The 18,844-nt window shown below is 36.9% G+C and overlaps 1 protein-coding gene across 1 annotated transcript in view; it reads left to right on the top strand.

Annotated features, from left to right (window-relative positions):
- pigk (phosphatidylinositol glycan anchor biosynthesis, class K) overlaps window positions 1–18,844 on the top strand; it is a 30,376-nt gene that overhangs the window by 7,398 nt on the left and 4,134 nt on the right. Inside the window, exon 10 of the mRNA XM_028473781.1 lies at window positions 6,483–6,555. Within this exon, the coding sequence (XP_028329582.1) occupies window positions 6,483–6,555 (73 nt within the window). The remainder of the gene's footprint in view (window positions 1–6,482; window positions 6,556–18,844) is intronic.

Here is an 18,844-nt window from a genome sequence, read left to right as displayed (position 1 = left end):
ACTCAGGTGATGTCACTGAAATAGACAAGTTCATCAGTGTTCGCCGTCATTGCTGATCCAGGAATATTTGTGTCTAAGATATTTGCTCCTTTATGTTTATACGCAGGATTCAAATGAGCTGGTCTACGATAGGCGGCTCAAAAGCTGAATGACGGATTGTTTATTTAAAGGGGTCATATGCTGCTAAATCCACTTTTTTAGCCCTTAAATGCATTTTGTTGTATATTTAGAGTGTTTAGAAGTACTGAAAAGTTCAAATTAGTCTCTTCAGGTGCTCCGTTGGTATCTTTATATTCTGTTTTGGTCATATTTTGCAATCTGTTTCGATTTTTCTACTCTCTATTACGTTTTTTTGAGCAATAACGTCACAGTATTTGCAGCGGAACTTAGGACATCGACTCCAGGCCCAACACTTCGAGCAATCCGCCATTTTTATTTCTCGCTGCGATTTTTGTAGTCCAAGCTCAAGGATGCCGAAGTTACGAGAGGATAAGTCAAAATGTTCGGTTGTTGGATGTAGTAACCCACACGCTTCATTACACTATCTTCCAACATCAGAACCTTTTTGAAGTGCCTGGTTGAGTTTTATTTTTCATGGAAATCTACCCACATCTGTGGGTAAGGTCATTTTTGTGTGTGCGAAGCACTTCAAGGATGACTGCTTATGCAACCTCCGCCAGTATAAAGAAGGATTTGCCGAAAGACTTCGTCTGATTGAAGGGTCAATTCCTTCTATCTTTGGAGACGACGAACAGAGCACTTTGGTAAGCTGTAAATAACGCTAAAAAGTGTGATGATAAGACGTCCCTGTCATTGTTTTGTTAGCATTAGTAGTTGCACCGTCTTCATATGTTAGCGCTGTGTGCTCGCTTCATTTTCATCTCGCTCCGCCACGTCTGACTCTGGCTCGAACATGTAAGGCTGGATGGACAAGGATGGACATTTTGTAAATAAAATGTGAATAAAAAGTTTCTGCGCCGCTCAACAATCGTATCTCTTCTATCAAACTCCAAAAATGGCCGAACAGGGTGGAGTTGAACCGAGTCACCTCTGCAACCTGGAGAGGGGGCGGGGTATAAAGTGTCTCATTTGCATTTAAAGTCCGCACCAAAACGAGTTGCTCTCAGAAGCACATCAGAAAAGGGGTAGAAAAGGGGCCTGTGGAGATATAATAATGAGGAATTCAGACCCAAGCATTGCAGTTCCGCTTTATATAGACCACAACTGTATGATTTATATGTAAAAAGGAAGGATTTAAAGGCATGATATGTCTCCTTTAAAGGCACACTGTGTAACTTTTGGCCACTAGGGGCGCTAGAACGTTAACTTTCACGGAAGTGCCCCTAGAGGCCACAAGCGCCGCAGCACTGTCGGAGGTGACCCGGCGTGGGTGGGGTTGCCCGTCCGTGCCAATCCTCGGCCACCGATGCGGCGAGGAAGGCCGAGCGCCGGGACTCCAGCAGCGGGGAGAAGAGTGCGGCGACGGCAGCTGCTCCTCCAGTCCATAGACTGTAGCCGCGGCGCGAGCCCAGCCCTGAGAGCCAATCTTTATCCCGAAGTTACGGATCTGACTTGCCGACTTCCCTTCCTAAAGAATCCACATTTAACTCAACTATCGCGGCAATTAGTGCATCATTAACCCAACACGAAACTGCCATATTTTCGTCTTTTGGCTGTGAACAGAGGCTAAACTCATTTTAGCTGCCCACAACAATGATGCCGGGTCAGGAAATGCTCATGTTTTGATGTCACGTGGGAACTATAAATATCCGAGCCAGTGGTCACGTGACTGCCGTAAAGTGAAACATTTTTCAGGCATTTTCCAGGTCACATGACCTGATGAAAGATGGTCCGTCTCCTCCAAACTTACATAGTCGGTATTTCAAGAGGGAATACTCGCTCGGAGCATTGATACTGTCAAGCTTTGTATATTGGCCTGAGGAATCATTTAAAATAACTCAAATGGGTCAACTCTTTAGGTCAAAACAGAATATTTAATTTAAATTGAAGCAGTCAGTCTCTTGTTTGTTTTTTGCTGATATAAACACTCATAGAAGTGAGAGAGTCGGAAGAAAATGATGATGATTGAGGGAATGGTTTATCGTTTTACAGAAGAGCAACTGCAGCTTCCTTTTTTTCTGAGCTAAATTATTCATTTTGAACATTTTTTCAGAGATTTGTTCAATGCCTCGCTCTTTTTGTAATGACGTGAGAAGCGTTGTTTCAAGTCTTAGTGGTTGAATGACTGTACCTCGATTTAATTCTGTGTTGCTGTGACTTGTGAGTTTGTCCACTAGATGGCTGTAGAGTGCTGCCTATCACTGTCACTGAACCTCAACCCTGCTCTTTCAAACAAAACATAATGAACTTTATCACTGTAACTATATACATAAAACACATAGAAGAGATTTTGCTTACTCAAAAAAAAAAACATATATATATATATATATATATACAAAATTACAAAGGATTGTCCAAAAGGACAATAAAAATACACAGAATTACAAAAAAATTCACAAAATTACAACCAAAATGAACAAATTTACTCCCAAAATGCAAAAGATGACTACAAATATACACTTAAATAACAAAAATGACTCCAAAACACAAAATGCACAAAATGACTCCAATAACACAAAACAAACAAAATAAGAGAAAAATATACAAAGTGACAACAAAAAACTAAAAAATATGCAAAACGACAACAACAGACTAAACCCTTTTTTGTTCCCTGTATTAATCTTCAGATTGCTCATTATTCTAAATGCTTTGATGATATACTGATATTGTGGCCCTCGGATCAGTCATTCACCTTTTTGTGGCCCGTATTGTGATCAAAGTTGCCCATTTCTGCTTTAAAGCAATCAGCAGCTAATGACAGCTACAGGATCGTTGGTAGTCCTTTGTCCAGATGGTGTGTTGAGGTTGAATAATAGTGTTTCCAAGGACCTGAAAATGGGTTCTGGTGAGCCGTGTGTGTCACACAGATTTCCTCCAAGGCTGTTTTTCGATAGAGCGCTGCTTTAGTCCACTTTTATATCAGCCAGCTCAGCCACTCATTCTATTGCAGATGGATTTTAACAGATGATAAATAGATGTGCTGAGGTGCTGAGGTGTTCTGAACATCAAGTCCTCTTTCTCATTTTTCACAATCTCAATCTCCTTCCTTTATCAGACATGTATTTATTCTTTCAGAAGGGACTCCTCCATTAGGTGAATGCCACTTAATAATAGTGCTTTTTAATACACTCACAAAAAATGTTCGACTGATGCATAATCTGACAGATTATTGACTTGGTGCATATGCTAACTCCTTTCTGTAAGCAGGTGTTGGTGGAAACTGATGTCATGTGTGTAAAAGTGGCTGAATATGGGACCCATTGATCAATAAAGTAAAATAAATGTGGCTGGTGAACCACATTTCCAGAGATTTGCTTGTCCTATTAATGCAGTTTATGTTAGAAGCTGAATTAGACCTGAAGATGGCAGGCCTTGACAACAGTGGAAGGTAGAGGTTCACTGCCAGACTTTATAATCAAAGCTTGGTATTACTCATTAAACTTAACATTTTTAATTTGTCTTTTTGTAATTTGTTTTATTTTGTTTGAAGAGCTGACCGGTATATCTCATAAACATTTTATGATGTGATATGCTCCATTTAATTTAAAACTATCTGTATATAAGGGGTGCATTCACTGCGGATTCTTCTGGTGAAAATTCTGATTCTTTAGTGGGTTTTTAACCAGAGCAGGATGCCACATGGGAGTTTTCAGATATTCTTAGGAGAATAATCTGTCACACAATGCAACTCTTGGGTTAATTTATGGTTCTCTTGTGTTATTTTTGTCATCTTCTGCTCATCCTAGTCATTGTCTTGTCATTATTACACAAAATTAGAAGAAACAATTCAAACTGGCCTTGAATTTAAAATCACAATCAGAAAGTTTACACATTAGGGCAGTAAAACAAATCTACCAAACATTTGTTGATTGAACATATATTATTATTAATATTATTATTATTATGAACATACTGTAACTCTGTAATGTTTGGTTGAATTTGAGAGAGTCTGAGTCTTTAATTTTTATTATTCTGTATTTTGTTTTCATGTTTGTCAAAGCTTAAAATCCACTTTCACTTATGTGGTAAGTATGTGGTGGCAAAGGACATCAAAGTCTTGACAGCACATTTGGCTATAAAATGTTGCTCTAGACAAATTAGCGCTTTTTTCACATGATTGTTTCTCTGTCACTGTTAGAGGGTAGTCTTCCATAGGACAATGTGTAATTTGTGGCAATGCATGGAGGCTCCTGACTGCTGGTCTATTTATAATCTAGTTTCCAATGTTGAGACACTGTTTAAATGTTTATTCACATATTCCCTATTACAATTTGCGTACCCTTGGGGGTACTTGTCTCTCCACTTTGGGAATCTAGGCATTAGGACTTTAAAAACTGTATGTGGTGACAAAGTGGACAAATTCTGTTTTTTGTTAGTGCTTAGAAAAGCTGATTATCCGATAAAGTTTTGTCTGTAAAGTCAGGTGTGGAAGCAGGTTTCATGTTACCAAAAGTTTTGCTACAATAGGAAGATGATCTTTCTCTTGTTTTTTTTAAAATTCAGCACATTTCTTTGGCCTCAACCTTACAAACTGTTTATCCACAGGTTTTAGTGTCATTTTTTTGAATGACAATAAAGGCACAAAGGAAGGCTTGGGGGTGACCTGCCCTGTATTAGCATATGTGATGACACCAGAAGCGGATCTTACCTTTGTTGTGATAATCTGCAAACATCAGCAAATAAAGTGGGCTTGGGTAAATATTGAAGGTCACCTCAAAGCTGCCTCTTAATTTGCCTTTGATAACTTCACTGGGTAAAGACAGCATGTTGCCTTAAATAGTATAGGAGTTTTTGCTTATCTAACATCTGCGGTTTCTAGAATATAAATGCAGTTAGTTTAATGTCCGCATTAGATGTTTTGTACCATCTCGCACAGTGATGTGAATATATAGCTATAAAATCAAATAATGTATTTTTGGGATTAGTTACAAGCACATGTCAGTGATACAGGAATCCTTTGTGAGTTTGGCCCTCATCTGCATTTATCAATCAAGCTGTTTAAAATCATCTATTGCCCGTGTGAACAGTGACTATTTATAGTTGAATTAAAGCACAGAATGGAGGCACTTTCAATGCCAGCTTGTCGTCTTGATGTTAGACATACATTCTAACAATCAAAAGAAACAACCATGTAAATGACAATGTTTGATGTATATTTTACAGACTAGAGAACAAATAGATAAAAAAAAAATGTGATGCCAAAACTCGTCAGAGATTTAAAGGAGTAATTGGAGAGCTCACACAGAACAGGCGGTCGGTCATCTGTCATGTTTGTTAGTGTTTGTTGTCACTATAAATTTGCTGCTGTCCCGTCTTCACTGTTTATAATGTTTTTCTGCGTCTCACCTGTGGAAAAACAAGCAGAGGTTTAACATTGCCTCAAAGGGAATGAGATTTATTGCATGTTTCAACTTTAGATGTGCCAAAAACATGTCTCTATGATTAGATTCAGTTGTTTCTCAGGTTTCTCCATGTGTAAGAAGATCAAAGCTGAATGCAGCCACACCATGTTTCAATATGAATATATCTGTGCCCTCTATTGTTAAAAGAAAAACCCATAGTCAGTTCTTGCAAGCGCTGTTGAGCGTAGGGTCCCCCCCAAGAAACCAAGAAACACATACATCAGCCGCATTGTCCATTTAATACAGGCGATTTGCTTGGATGCCCCCTGTCTTCACCTGAGGACCCCTGCCGCCACTTAGCTGATCCCGATGTTGCCTGTGTGCATTGTTCGCTTTGTAACCCATAATTACCGTCCAATATAAACGGTGCTTGAACCAGATGTAGCATGTAGATGTGAATACTGTCTGGTTTGAACGGGTTCAGGCTTTCAAGAGACATGGGCTTCATTCTGGACGAGCGGGTTCAGGCGGTGTTCTGTCGGACTTGGGTCGGGTCAAGTCTTCTTTTTATGGCCCGAATAAAGCTCCACTGTGTGCATCCTCTGCTTTGTAAGCCATAATCACCGCCCAATATGGTGATTATGGATGAAATATATAAAATAACGAGTTGAAGGGCCCCATGTGCATAAAGTCAAAATATTACTGCAGGTCCTACATAATATCTCATTTAAATTTGAAAAGTCTCCGAGTATTTATTTGTCGAGACCCAAGCATGAGTAACTCTCTAACTACATTCATCATGACCCTTCACCAGTTAAAAAAAAAACTTTTGGCTTTAAAGTAACAGTAACAAAGATTAAAAAAGACAAAAAAACTTTAACCTTTACTTCACAAAATTTGGCCCTCAGAGTTATACATTTCCAAATTCCTGGTGAGAACCCTGATAGTGTTGGTAGAGAGCAATGTATTTTGTGGAAATCTGCTGAATGCTGATATAGAGCTTTACTTTTTCTCTTTCAGTTCTGGAAATGATGTGCAAACAGAGAACAACACCTACGTGGATCAGCTGCCAGTGTCTGAGATCATTCATCAGGTAAAAGACCACTACACAAACTTTGGTCATTTCGGTAACTCCAAAGGAAATGAACAGCTCCGTGTTGATAACGTAACACCCTGGACTGGTTTTATTTAATGGTTTTGGGAGGCTTTCATTCAGGTGCCTGGTTTTGAGGTGAAGTGTCCCCTATGCATGTCCTTAAATTGGACACGGAGCAGAAAGTTGTGTGTCAATTTTTCCAACAGATGTCTGTGCCGTTTCCATGGTGACAGCTCAGAGTATGAAATGTACCTGCCTCCTGGTCTCATTGTGGAGAGGCCACCGTGAAATCCAACTCAATGGATAGGCGGGATTGTGGCAAAGAATTGTGCATTCACCTCATTCCTGAATGGATTGTGGCTTTCAGTCATGTCGACCTTCACAAATGAACACCTTTTTCCTCCTCCTTCTACCTTTAGAACATTCGCCCTGAATTTAAAGCAGTCTGTCATTGGTTCTGTATCAATCTCTTAAGATTTTTCATTACAGGCTCTTCTAAAGAGTAGAATTTCTATACCTCTATTTCGACTCGGACCTCAGCGAAGTTAAAAAAAAAAATAAAAAGCCACATTAATCATTGCCACTGGCAAAGGTAGGCACACTGGGTGCTTAGGTTTTGGAATCAGCTGCCTTTGAAAGGCTTAAAATAGCTTGGGAAGGTTGATAAGAACATGTATTGTGCTTAATTGTTATTCAAGCTGTGGTTCAAGGTGTTGATATTTGATAGTCAAAGTAAAACTAGTTTTTTGTTAATTTATAACCAGGGAAGGCTTTTCCTTCCGCAAAGTAAATAGTTAACTGCTTAACTGTAAGAATAGCTGAATTGGTGTTTTTTTTTCTCACAAGTTAAAATGGGTGTGAATCTCATTCTGTGAGAATATATTGGTAATTTAATTGAATAATAATTTTCACTTCAGTTTTTTTTGATAACACGTTATCACCAGACTAAAAATAGATAATGTTTTTATGTTTTTACTGTGTAATTTAATGAAAGGGCGTGACATAATGTTAAACAATCAGAAGTGAGATGGGACAGTAGATTTTTGTTAGCAGTAAATTGATAATTAATATATAAACACAAGAAGAATGGATTAACATGGATTTAATCCACTTTCTATGCATTCTTGTCTATTGCTAAGACCTTCCAGGTATTGAAGGTTGAAGTCAAGATAGTAGGATCTCATTCTCACACATTGTTGTAAAGCTATCCAGCAATCCCACACTGTTCTCTCCAGTGAGCAATGCCTGTTAGAAGATTATGAGAAAAGGCAAAAAGTTCACCATTTCCACATCACCTAAATGGTTGAATGGAAAGGCAGAGTAGATACGCATGACTTCAATGGTTTCACAGGAGTTGCCAGCACTGCCTTGAGGTCACTATCTGTGGGTTGTTGTTTTTTTTTCTTTTTTTGTTTACACCTGAAGCCCTTCCCATCAGTAGGTAAGGCTGCAAGGCTGCTGATGTTTGAAGTCAAGTTTTACTTCACTTAAATGATCCTTTCCAGATGGATGAGCCCCATCTGCCCAAAGCACTGGTTTTAGGGCACCAGTTGTCTGCCTTTTTTTCCTTCTCTTATCAGCTTCAGTAGTGTCGCTGGTTTTAAAAGCTAAAACACACAAGCAGGCGAGGAGCTGCCTGTTGAAACACATGCCAAGATAAGTGGGTTTTATTTGAATTTTCAAATCAGCAGGAGCTTAGCGACTAGTACAACAATAGTTTTTAACTTAAACTTACTAAATTGATTAAAAACAATAAAGCATGCTTTAAATATTACAAACATTTACAAATAAAGATTTATCAAGGTTGGTACCTTCTAATTACTGAGTAATAGACATAAATAATTTGTTTTCGTGTGTCAGCAGCTTCATGTTGTAACAAATTTATTTTGCACCTTAAAGAATGATCTGTAGATATTTTTATACGCAGGACATTCTGTTATGTTTTCTTGTATAATTCTAGATTTATTGTTTGTTTCTGAGAGAGAAGTTAATGATAGATTAATGCATGCAAAAGAAATGTTGTGAAAATATGCTGCATTTAGATGCATAGATAATCGATTCATGATCGAATCGCAGCCCCTTTAATCGTAATCAAATTGAATCATGAGGTGCCTTTAGTTTTCCCATTGTGGTGTCATTTTAAGTTCTCTTTATGTGGTAAGTTATGGGTATGAATTATAGAGAAGCAAAATATTTACCCAAGGAGTCAGTAGAAAGCAGACTGAAGGATAGGAAAAACAACAGAAAAGATAAATAAAAGTCTAAATGGGTGCTTAAGCTGTTTCCCTTAACATTTGAGCAACTTACGAACAGTTAATTTATCAGACAATGAGAATCAATAATAGCGATTATTTATGTTGAGGAATTGTTACTGAAATACTTGAGTTTAAACTTTGGATGTTTGCTGTGCTGCAGATTAACTAAGTGTATTTCCACACTGTGTAAATGATTCCTTATAGGGATTTGAATTCCGAAATAAAACAATAGTGCACATTTTATTATAAACATAACATTAAAAGAAAGAAAGTTTTGCAGTGTTTCCAACCTTGTGTTAGGTATAGATTCATTTAAAGGGCTTTCAGTTGTGATTCGGATGAAGATGGTTTAATTTGTTTCAGTAATGATCAAATTGCTTAAAAGGTCCCGTTTTATATTAGCATGCCAACATTGAGCTACGAGTATTGATATAGAAACTTTACCATAGTGGAAACATGTATTCATTTCAGTAAATATCACATCAGAATTTCATGAAAACACGTAGCATGAATTGGATTACACATTCCCCTGCCCACAGAAGATGAATGGTAATGACTCGAGCTCTTTGTTGGAGCTTTTGTTAGAGATTTCCTTTGGTTTTGCTGAATATCATCAGCACTCTGTTAACAACATACATTGTAAAGTTGACCTTCGCTCTTAGATTTTCAAAATATTTCCAGTTTAATTCAACCTCCCCAACTGTCCACATATTTTTTTTCCCATTTTGTTCACTGCCCTTCAGCTTGCTTTTTTTTAAAACACACACACACACACACACACACACACACACACACACACACATGCACACACACTGAGCTGTCAACCCTACGACCCCTGGCAGAGATTTCAATTATCGACTAGCACTCTTGCTGGGATGAAGATGGAAGTCCTGACACACTGAGCCTTCTCTCCCTACTTCACTATTGTACATCTGCTCTGCTGCAGATGGACTGATGTCCTGCAATTGCATTGAATACTGTTTGGAGAGTTTGTCTTTAAAGAAAGAAAGAACACTGGGCAGAAAAGTATTTGATTCAGAAAGTTTGTCTCTCCAACAATTGAATTCAGTAAGTTACATCCAGTTATGTTTGTATGTATCAAGTCCGATCAGATACTGATGAGGATTCACATATTTCCTGAGTGTGTGAGTTCCGTATCATGTTGCTTCAGGTCAAGTTGGCATCGGCAGTTGTAATCAGCAACTTTGCTCAACTCTAATACATGAATATGTACAAGTACTAACTACATGACCATTAACTAAGTACTTATACAAGATTTTCTGACAACTAATCTCTATTTTCTGATCTCCATATGATGTGCTCTCTGAGATATTGTTTTTTTGCTGCTAAATCAATTCAATTCAACTTTATTTATGTAGCACAAATTACAACAATAGTCACCTCGAAGTGACATCAAAATATCAAATTCTTAAGAAAAGCCCAACAAATCCACATAAACATGCATCAGCTACAGTGGAGAGAAAAAAAATCCCTTTAATGCGAAGAAATCTCCAGCAGAACCAGGCTCTGAAGTGTCGGCCATCTGCTTTGACTTATACATGCACACTATGCTTAAATTTGCTGGCAATTTTTTACTTTTTTTAATGGATAAAGACAAAATGTCAGCCTCATAGATCAATACATTAGTAATAATTTACTCGCAAACAAATGTACAAGGCATAGAAATTGCCCCTCAAAAGATTTTTATTGTCTCCACCATCAATAAACAGATTGTTGACAAATGGTTGTTAGACTTGAACTTTAAAAAAGTTTTGCTGCTTTTCATTATGGGATTCAGAGTCTTGTACAAGAATGCAAAGAAGAAAGAAGTGTTTTTACTTCATTCTTACCAGAATTTCTTGGGGTTTTTTGTCAGACAAGACAGTGATTCGCAATATAATTTTGGTCCTTTTTCACCGGCATTTCTTTTTTTATTTGTCTGTTGGCAAAATTATATCAAAGTAATAAACAAATTTTGAAAAAATAAATTTTTTGGAGGGGATGTGGATCAATATACTGACTCTAGATCAGTTTAAAAAAATGTTTAAATTCCTTTCTCTCATTATTGGCCTGGTCTCAAAACGTAATATCTTTGTAATTGACCGAACTTAATGAAATTTGACTCAGTTATGTCAAATTAATTCCTCAATTATCCCACCAAATTTAATCCAGATCAGATATGGATTGTGCATTTCATCACGATTTTTCGAAAAAATGTGGGTGCCACTCCATTGGACTTATTAATGTGTATTAATGTGTTTATAAATTTCTTCCAAGCCTTAAAGTGTGAATGATCAATGTACCATGATCACTATCACTCAACCAAATAACTGCCAATATCTGGCAAAGAGGAAATTTGGCGCTTGGCGGAGCTTTGTGCTTTCTGAGTGTGAAATGACTTAACTATGATTTTGGCGATTTTGTGAAAAACCAAACTATCAACATCCACAGTTGTTTTGTTTTTATTTTCAATTCATGAAAATGTTCCTTTGGCTGTGTTTTCGGGGGCACACTGGCATCAGTAGTGGATGAGAACCTATTTTGGAAGAAGTACAGCGAGAGTTAAAAAAAACCAAACCAAAGCAATTTCTCGACGCCAGCAGCTTTAAAGTAAAACACATTCTTCTAAACAACACTGGAGCACTTGAGGTTTACACATCTAAACATTTTCCTCTTGGCTGATTTTAGTTTGATTTCAAAGAAAAACTTCTAGTTCTGCTTCTGAAAATAATTTTCAGAACGATTGACAGTAGCGATATGAAGCACAGCTTGGTGCCTCTTTTAATAGAAACTAGTGCAAGTGTGTGTACACGAGTGTCTAAATGAAGAGTTGATTAATGCCCTGTCACTGATGGTAGCTGTCTCTGTAATCACCTCGTTGTTATAACCTCACACTTCTCATCCCAATCACAATATATTCTGTTGGCAATAAGTTGAAGGTGTTCACTTTCTCTCTTTTTCCTCATCTTTGTGCTTTTTCACACCCTGCTGCTTCGAGGCTCAGTCCCTAGCGTCAAATTGTTGTTTGTTCTTTTGCCATCCTGACGCCACCCCATATGGCTGCGGAGAATTGAAAACGGGAAACTGTGAAAATTAATGTTTTGCCTCCCTCCCAATTCTTGCCAAATCCTCCTTCATTCACTAAGGATTCAACATTTTTTAGAGGCCAAATCTACTCTAGCAATCCCTCTGTAATCAGCTATTGTTCGGAATAGGCTGAGATGCTTACTGATAAGAAATGATATTCACTAGAAAAGCCAAACATGCTGTATGGGGGACTATTGCATGATCTTCTCGGAATTTCTCATCACTTGCTGAGGGAATAAATGCCACAGTAATACTGTGAAGTGTTCTGGCAGCTGCTCCTGTATCTGTCTTTGGAAACATAAATTTGCTGCAGTTTTGACCTTGGAGTGCCAGTGTGTTTGGAAAGGCGAGTCTGACCTCCCTCTGTGACCATTAACATCCTGCTGGGCCAGGTAAATTAGCTCTAATCAATCAGACTGGAGCTGCTAATTGATTTTACTGATGAATTGAATAAGTAACGCAGGGCTTGGCTAATGGTAGCTGATTGTATGAGTGCAGAGTGTTGTTTCTCGGTGTTGGGATGGCAACAGTTCAGCTGGTTAAGATCAGCAACCCTTCTTGACTCTTCTGTTTTTCACAGTCCTACGCTTGATATGTTAACAAAGTGGTAATTATTTCACATTCTGAAAGTTTTAAACGTTTACAAGCTTTAAAGATTGAGCGAGCCAATTTAATTAATTTGTTCTCTGGAAATCAATGACTATACAAATTTCAATCAATGACTTCAAATGCTAATCCAATATCAAGTATTTGCTATATTCAGCTTCTCAAATGGGGAAATATGTTCTGCACGTCTTTTTCACATGATCGAGTGTTTTAATTGATTTAGTCTGCAGCTTAAAAACCACAAGCTCATTTAACTTTGAAACTCTTAGTCTAATTTTTAACAACTTGTTTTACTTCCTAATGCGAGACTGAGAGGTTGACTTTGTGGTTTTTCTTTTGTTTAATGATTCATTTCTTAACTTAGGCACAAATCTGAACAAGAGAGACACCACTCATATATCAACATTATAATTGATAACATTTGTAATTGTTTACCAAATAATCATTGTAATATAAAGAACATTTTATTTCTTTATTTTTTAAAAAAGCGTGTTAATGGGACCATGTTATTTCAACAAGTAAATGTGCATACACAGGTATTGATTGATTGATTAGTTCATTGACTTATCCTGATTAAAGCTTTAAGGTGTCGTCCTCCTCCTCCTCCTTCTCACTTTGTGTTGCTTTTTTTTTAAACCGCTTCTCTTCTTTCACTCATTTTGACATACGCCCCTCTTGGGTGAGCTGACATGGCCTCCTGTCACAGTCAATCCATCAACCTTTGCTCTTACTCACCTACACTGATACACACATGTATGAAAAGTAGGGGTGCCCCATCTAACCTTTTTATTTCCAATATGATACAGATATCAATCCTTAAGTATTGGCTTATATCAATCCCATACATGAGTCATACATACATTTATTGCTTACTTTGTGGTGTGGAATGTTAGAATAGGCTTGATTTAGTGATATATTACATACATAATAAAATTAATCAGAACATCCCCAAATATTGCCTCAATAAATTCAATAAAAAACAAAAAATATAATTTTTTTACAGTGCAAAATAACCACTAGTTTAACTCAAAATTAGAAGACCCTAAAAAATAATCGTAACTAATTGTACTTTTAAAGTGCAAAATAACAATCAAGTTCACTTTTTTATTTTTCACTGTCAATATTTAGTTCCGTCAGCTGCGGGATAAAATCGCTGGAGCAGAATCTCAAATGGACTGCTTGCATCGGAGTGTTTCTATCGGATTTTTTAAATGCAGACATGATAATCGGTTTCTTTTTTTTCTTGCTTATATTGGACCGATTTCCAATGCCATTATTGGATCGGGCCGCATCGGCCCAATGCCAACACGTAAAAAACACAAAAATCGGCTGATAATATCGATGTATCTGTCTATCACGAATTATCAGCATCAAATATTTGTTTTCACCATAATAAATCTTCTTTATCCTGCAATGACATACCAATTTAATGTTTCACTACATATCAAATATACATTAAAAAAAGAATTGACATGATTTTAATCTCAATATCATGCAAACTTTTTTCTTCTACTTAATATTAAGCAGGGCCTTTTCTTTTCATTAGTCCATCATTTTTTGAAACACTTCATGTTTTTGTGTAATAAATATTGTGTTTCAAATTTAGCATGTGCAAGTGCATTGCTTGTTTTCTTCTAGCTCTGTTTAAAAAAAAGAACAAGATTGTAGATGTATCACTGATATCAATAATATATTACCTGTGTGCTCAAAATACTCAGCTGTGTATATTTAAACCTCCGAAATGTTTATATTTGCGATACCAACAAAATGAAAAAATATAACTAATACAAATTTTTAGCTCAACTGCAAGTTTTTTATTTAGTGCATTTGTCGATGTTTTTGTGAATTTTCTCAGTTATCCAGGCCATGTTATATTTATCAGACATTATAGGAATAACTTGGACTTCAGGGATCTCTGTTAAACAGGGACTGGTGGGTTTTTACTTCAGTTACCTCAGACAGTCCAGAAACACAACTACATTATTATACCATTGTGTTTAAATACGAACACGTATTTCAGATGTTATTCATCCCTACTAGTCTCCCGCTTGTCTTGCTGCTATTGTTGTGCATAAAAAGCATACACACTACTAGAAGCTGCATTTTCAAGTAGCTGGATAATAAAGTAGTTATACTAATTCGGAATTTTCCCTGTAGCTATCTGCTTGAGAGACGCCTCATAGTATCAAAAACAGAATCATATAAACGCATCCCAAACACTCAAACTATGTAAAACCACTTGGTTTCAGAGTGTATTGATTGGATGTGTTTGAGCAGTTTGTTAATTTGAAAGTTTGGAGTCGGACTTGATTTAGCTTTACTTCCATCCTCTGTTTTTCAGCAGTAAAAAAAATTCAGTGTTACATAATAGATTTGAAATGTCAGCAGTAACAGTAAAATAGGATTCACACACTAGTTGTATTGAGAAGGAGGTTTGAAAGTAGGGCCTCACACGCTTACTCAAAGGAGCTTTTTGCTTCACTTACCAAGTGATTTTAAACCAATAGGAAGTTAAATGTTTTCAGGCAATTGTCGAAGAAGTACCCATGCCAGCTCTAAATGCCATTTAGTGACTTTCCTTTTGGAAATATTTATCAGTCAATGCAGTTATTTTTTGCCCCCTCTGCTCAAATTGAGACAAAGCTGTTTTCGGCAGCTGAAGTGTTGCATTGAAAATCATTTTATTCGTTCTTTAGCCCCAACGTGTTTGGCTAACTAACTCATTGATTTTGATGTAAATGCCTCTCTATATTGGAGACAGTGGAGATGGTAAAACAATTACAGGCTGAATTGTTTTCCAATTTCACTTACCAAGGATAAATGTCATTGGCATTTGGCTCCAGTGCTGTGATATTTTCCCTATAATTGTGTTTTCTTGTTAAAGTATTCTGTTTTATGTGATTTTTGACTCCTTTGTTCTACAATGGGCTTGAAAAAAGGGTTGTGTAATGGTAGACGTTCTGGGCAAAAGTTACTGAACTGAAAGAACCAAAATCTAAAGTAAATCTGTGTTTGAAATGACCCCATTTTACACTCAACTCTTGTTCACAGTAGGTTGAAAGGTTGGTCTGTTGTTCCAAACATCAAGGAGAACTAACCACACATCTGTTCTGGAGATATGCCTTGTTAGATCCCTCTATCTTTTTTAAGAAATCCCAAAGTCCAAAAGTATGTGAAGGCCAAACTCTAACTTGTGTATGCAGAAATTACTCTCAATGATTCCCTGATAAGAAGTCAAAATGGAGAAATGTCTAGATAAAACCTTAGTGGACAGTTGCAAAGATGCAGCCCTACTTGATGAGGGTGTCTTACTAAATACAAATAAATGTTATTTTTGAAAAGGAATAAGCTTGATTTGTTTTCCAACTTACCTTGACAAATCGCAGATTTGGGACTACCCTGGTGTTTATAAAGCGCTATATAAATCAAGTCCATTCACCATTTCTATTATGCCATTTAAAAGAGTTGAAACTGCACATCTTCAAAACTGCCTACTTTGAATTCTTTGGGAGAAATGTTGCTGATGCAATTGGTGTCTTGTTGCTGCGCACAGTCTTCCATAATGTTTTTTTTTTATTGTTTCATGAAACTGCTTAGCTGCTGCTTAAAACTGCTATCCACAGTGAGTGTGATTTACATTGTAAAGTGATGAGGATTTGCTCACGTTTGGTTTACCCCTGAAATTAATTCAAAAGTAAAGGGTAATATTAGAAAAAAGGAAATGTAAAACTGCCATTTGAGTGCAATTACAAACAATGGAGGAGTTTCACAAAATAAATACCACTAGTCATTCGTCAAGATGACATTAAAAAGGTACCTGTAATGAATTATAATTTAAAGCTCTGTCAAAAGACCATATATGATGCTAGAAGTTTAACTTTCTTTAAAAGTCCTTGTAGAGGTGTCAGGAAAAAACTGTTTTTTTTACTGAGACATGGTCGCCGCCATTTTGCTCACTTAACATGCTTGTAGTGACGATGTTGATCTACATGTTATCATCATTTTATTACCTATTGTGTGGGATGTTGAAAAAAGCCTTGATTAACTGATAATACTCAGAGAACAATAGTCAGCAACAAACTGACCCATTTATTATTAACCAATGGGGAACATAAATTGCAACCTTACACACAAGAATATTCTACAATTGGAAAAAAATGATTAAAAGATAAATTAGAAGATCCTAACAAATAACCTTAAAAAATCCAATAAAAACAATCTTTTTTATTGGAGGTTTTAGATGTAGGCCAATACAGTATATATCAATTACAGATCAGGACACCCTTAATAAATTGTTTTTTCTTTATGTTTTAAATTAGTCATTACTGTTCATACTTCAGTTAAATACTTGTGATTCCAGATCAGAGAGCCATAAAGCTTGAACCTATCACAGCCCACTCCAGGCTAAAGATACTGTTGGAGGTTCTTAAAGGTCTCATATTATGCTATTTTTCACTCATATCCATTTGTTCTAAGAGCCCCAAAAACATAGTATTTGAGGTTTATTCTCCCAAACTTGCCTGTTTTCTAGAGTTTCAGCCCTCTGAAAAGTCAGTTTAATGACGCTTCTAAAAACGGGCTGTTTGGGGGCCTTCATGCATATGCATGAGTGGGCGTGTTTATAGACGCAGACTCCACACAACAGCTTTATTACCATAGCAATTTTCTTTTGCTATGCACACACTCTTGTTATTGTTTTCAGCCAAAAAACTGCACATTACAGTAAAACACATGGCTATTTAAGCAGCTATTGTGACTTTGAGTTTGACAAACGCTGCTTCAGGGTGTGTTTATCACATCAGCTGCAGTAGCAGCGGAGTTAGCTGTTTCAAACACTCACCAGAGCTGCTACGTTGCTTTCTTCTCATCCTCTCCACTACAGATTACAGGAATAGTCCATTCAAGACGATAGTCCAGTGTTTTGTTCAACCGCTGCGTCGCATTGGGTCGCAAACACGTCAGATAATCTCAAAGGAGAAACGAGGCGATGTAACGGGTACTAAAAATAAAACTGATTGTAACTGCTTCCTGGGCGCTACTCGGGGAGGGGTTAAATGCTGAGAACACAATGCGTGTATGTAGCTTTATTTATATGACAATAAAGTATAATATATATTCTATATTAAACCGCAGTGTTTGTCTAACTTGTCAGGTAGTTTGAGAGGGAGGAGCTCACATTCTTATATAGGGTAGCAGGAGCCAGGATTGTCAGGAGGAGGAGTTTCAGCTAGGTGACGTCACGTGGCGAGAAAAATCTAACTCGCCCATTTGGAGATGACTTTTTACAAAATGTGGAATAACAAGGGAGGGAGGAAACAGAACTTTTTCAACTTTAACCCTCAGAATGAGACTAAAGGAATGTTTATCACCATACCAAAAACCATTATAAAGTAAATTTCAAGTCATTAAAATGTGTTTTCAAATCAGATAAAGCCAAGAATCCAAATTATTGCTACTGGCCTTCTCATGTTGTTGAAATAGTGTTTTATCTTTAAACCCTTGGTTGGCATTACAGTGCATCACTATAGCAACCTTAATCAAACAACTCACATGGATTATGGCAATAAAGCTCCACAGCACGAATAGATTTTTGTGAGATTGTTTTAATAAAGGAAATTCTTTGTGAGGCTTCTTTTCCTTCTGAAACCTTCGGCTGGACATCAGTGTTGATGGTGGCTCAGCTCCCTGCAGTGCGGCTTGGGCTTTCTAATTTGTTTCTTTGTGCATGGCCTTGACAAAGTCATTTAAAGTCTAATGGAATGAAATGAAAAAGTTGTAGTTAAAAACTAACTGGGTAGAACTTTTTTAATTCAACACTTTGACAGTCGTCCTGGGTGGCCGGGTGTCCTTGACTGTCATACAAACCAAGGCTTTATTCACTTCAGTAATATGACTGAAAAGCTGTCTGCACTGAGTTGCACTTGATAATTCCTCTCACAATTAAATTTGAGAGAATTTAATTCTATGAGTTAATTTTACGTGTTCTTCTCGTGCAATAATGCGCAACATTAAGGAGGCCAGGTATCCAATCCAACACATAATTTAAGAAATAATTAATATAATAATATGAAATTTATTCTGTTATCCTGAATTTAATATTATTTACTTTTCTTGATGGGAAATATTGTTTACATTTAATCAGAAACTGGAACAATCTGTGTTTCCTTCCCCTGCTCTATTTTAAACACGCTCACAATCAATGCAAAAAATGCACAGAAATTACTTCATCATATTCACCTTCCCATAATGTTCACCTTCCTGAACAACTGCCTGAGATAATCACATGGTACATCCCAGTTAAAGGCCTTAGGCAATGGACAGAATAGAATAGATCATCA

This window comes from Gouania willdenowi, chromosome 17 (genome assembly GCF_900634775.1).
Source record: "Gouania willdenowi chromosome 17, fGouWil2.1, whole genome shotgun sequence".
Classification (NCBI taxonomy): domain Eukaryota; kingdom Metazoa; phylum Chordata; class Actinopteri; order Blenniiformes; family Gobiesocidae; genus Gouania; species Gouania willdenowi.
The sequence above is the reverse complement of the archived record's forward strand: the minus strand, read 5'-3'. Positions and strand labels throughout refer to the sequence as shown.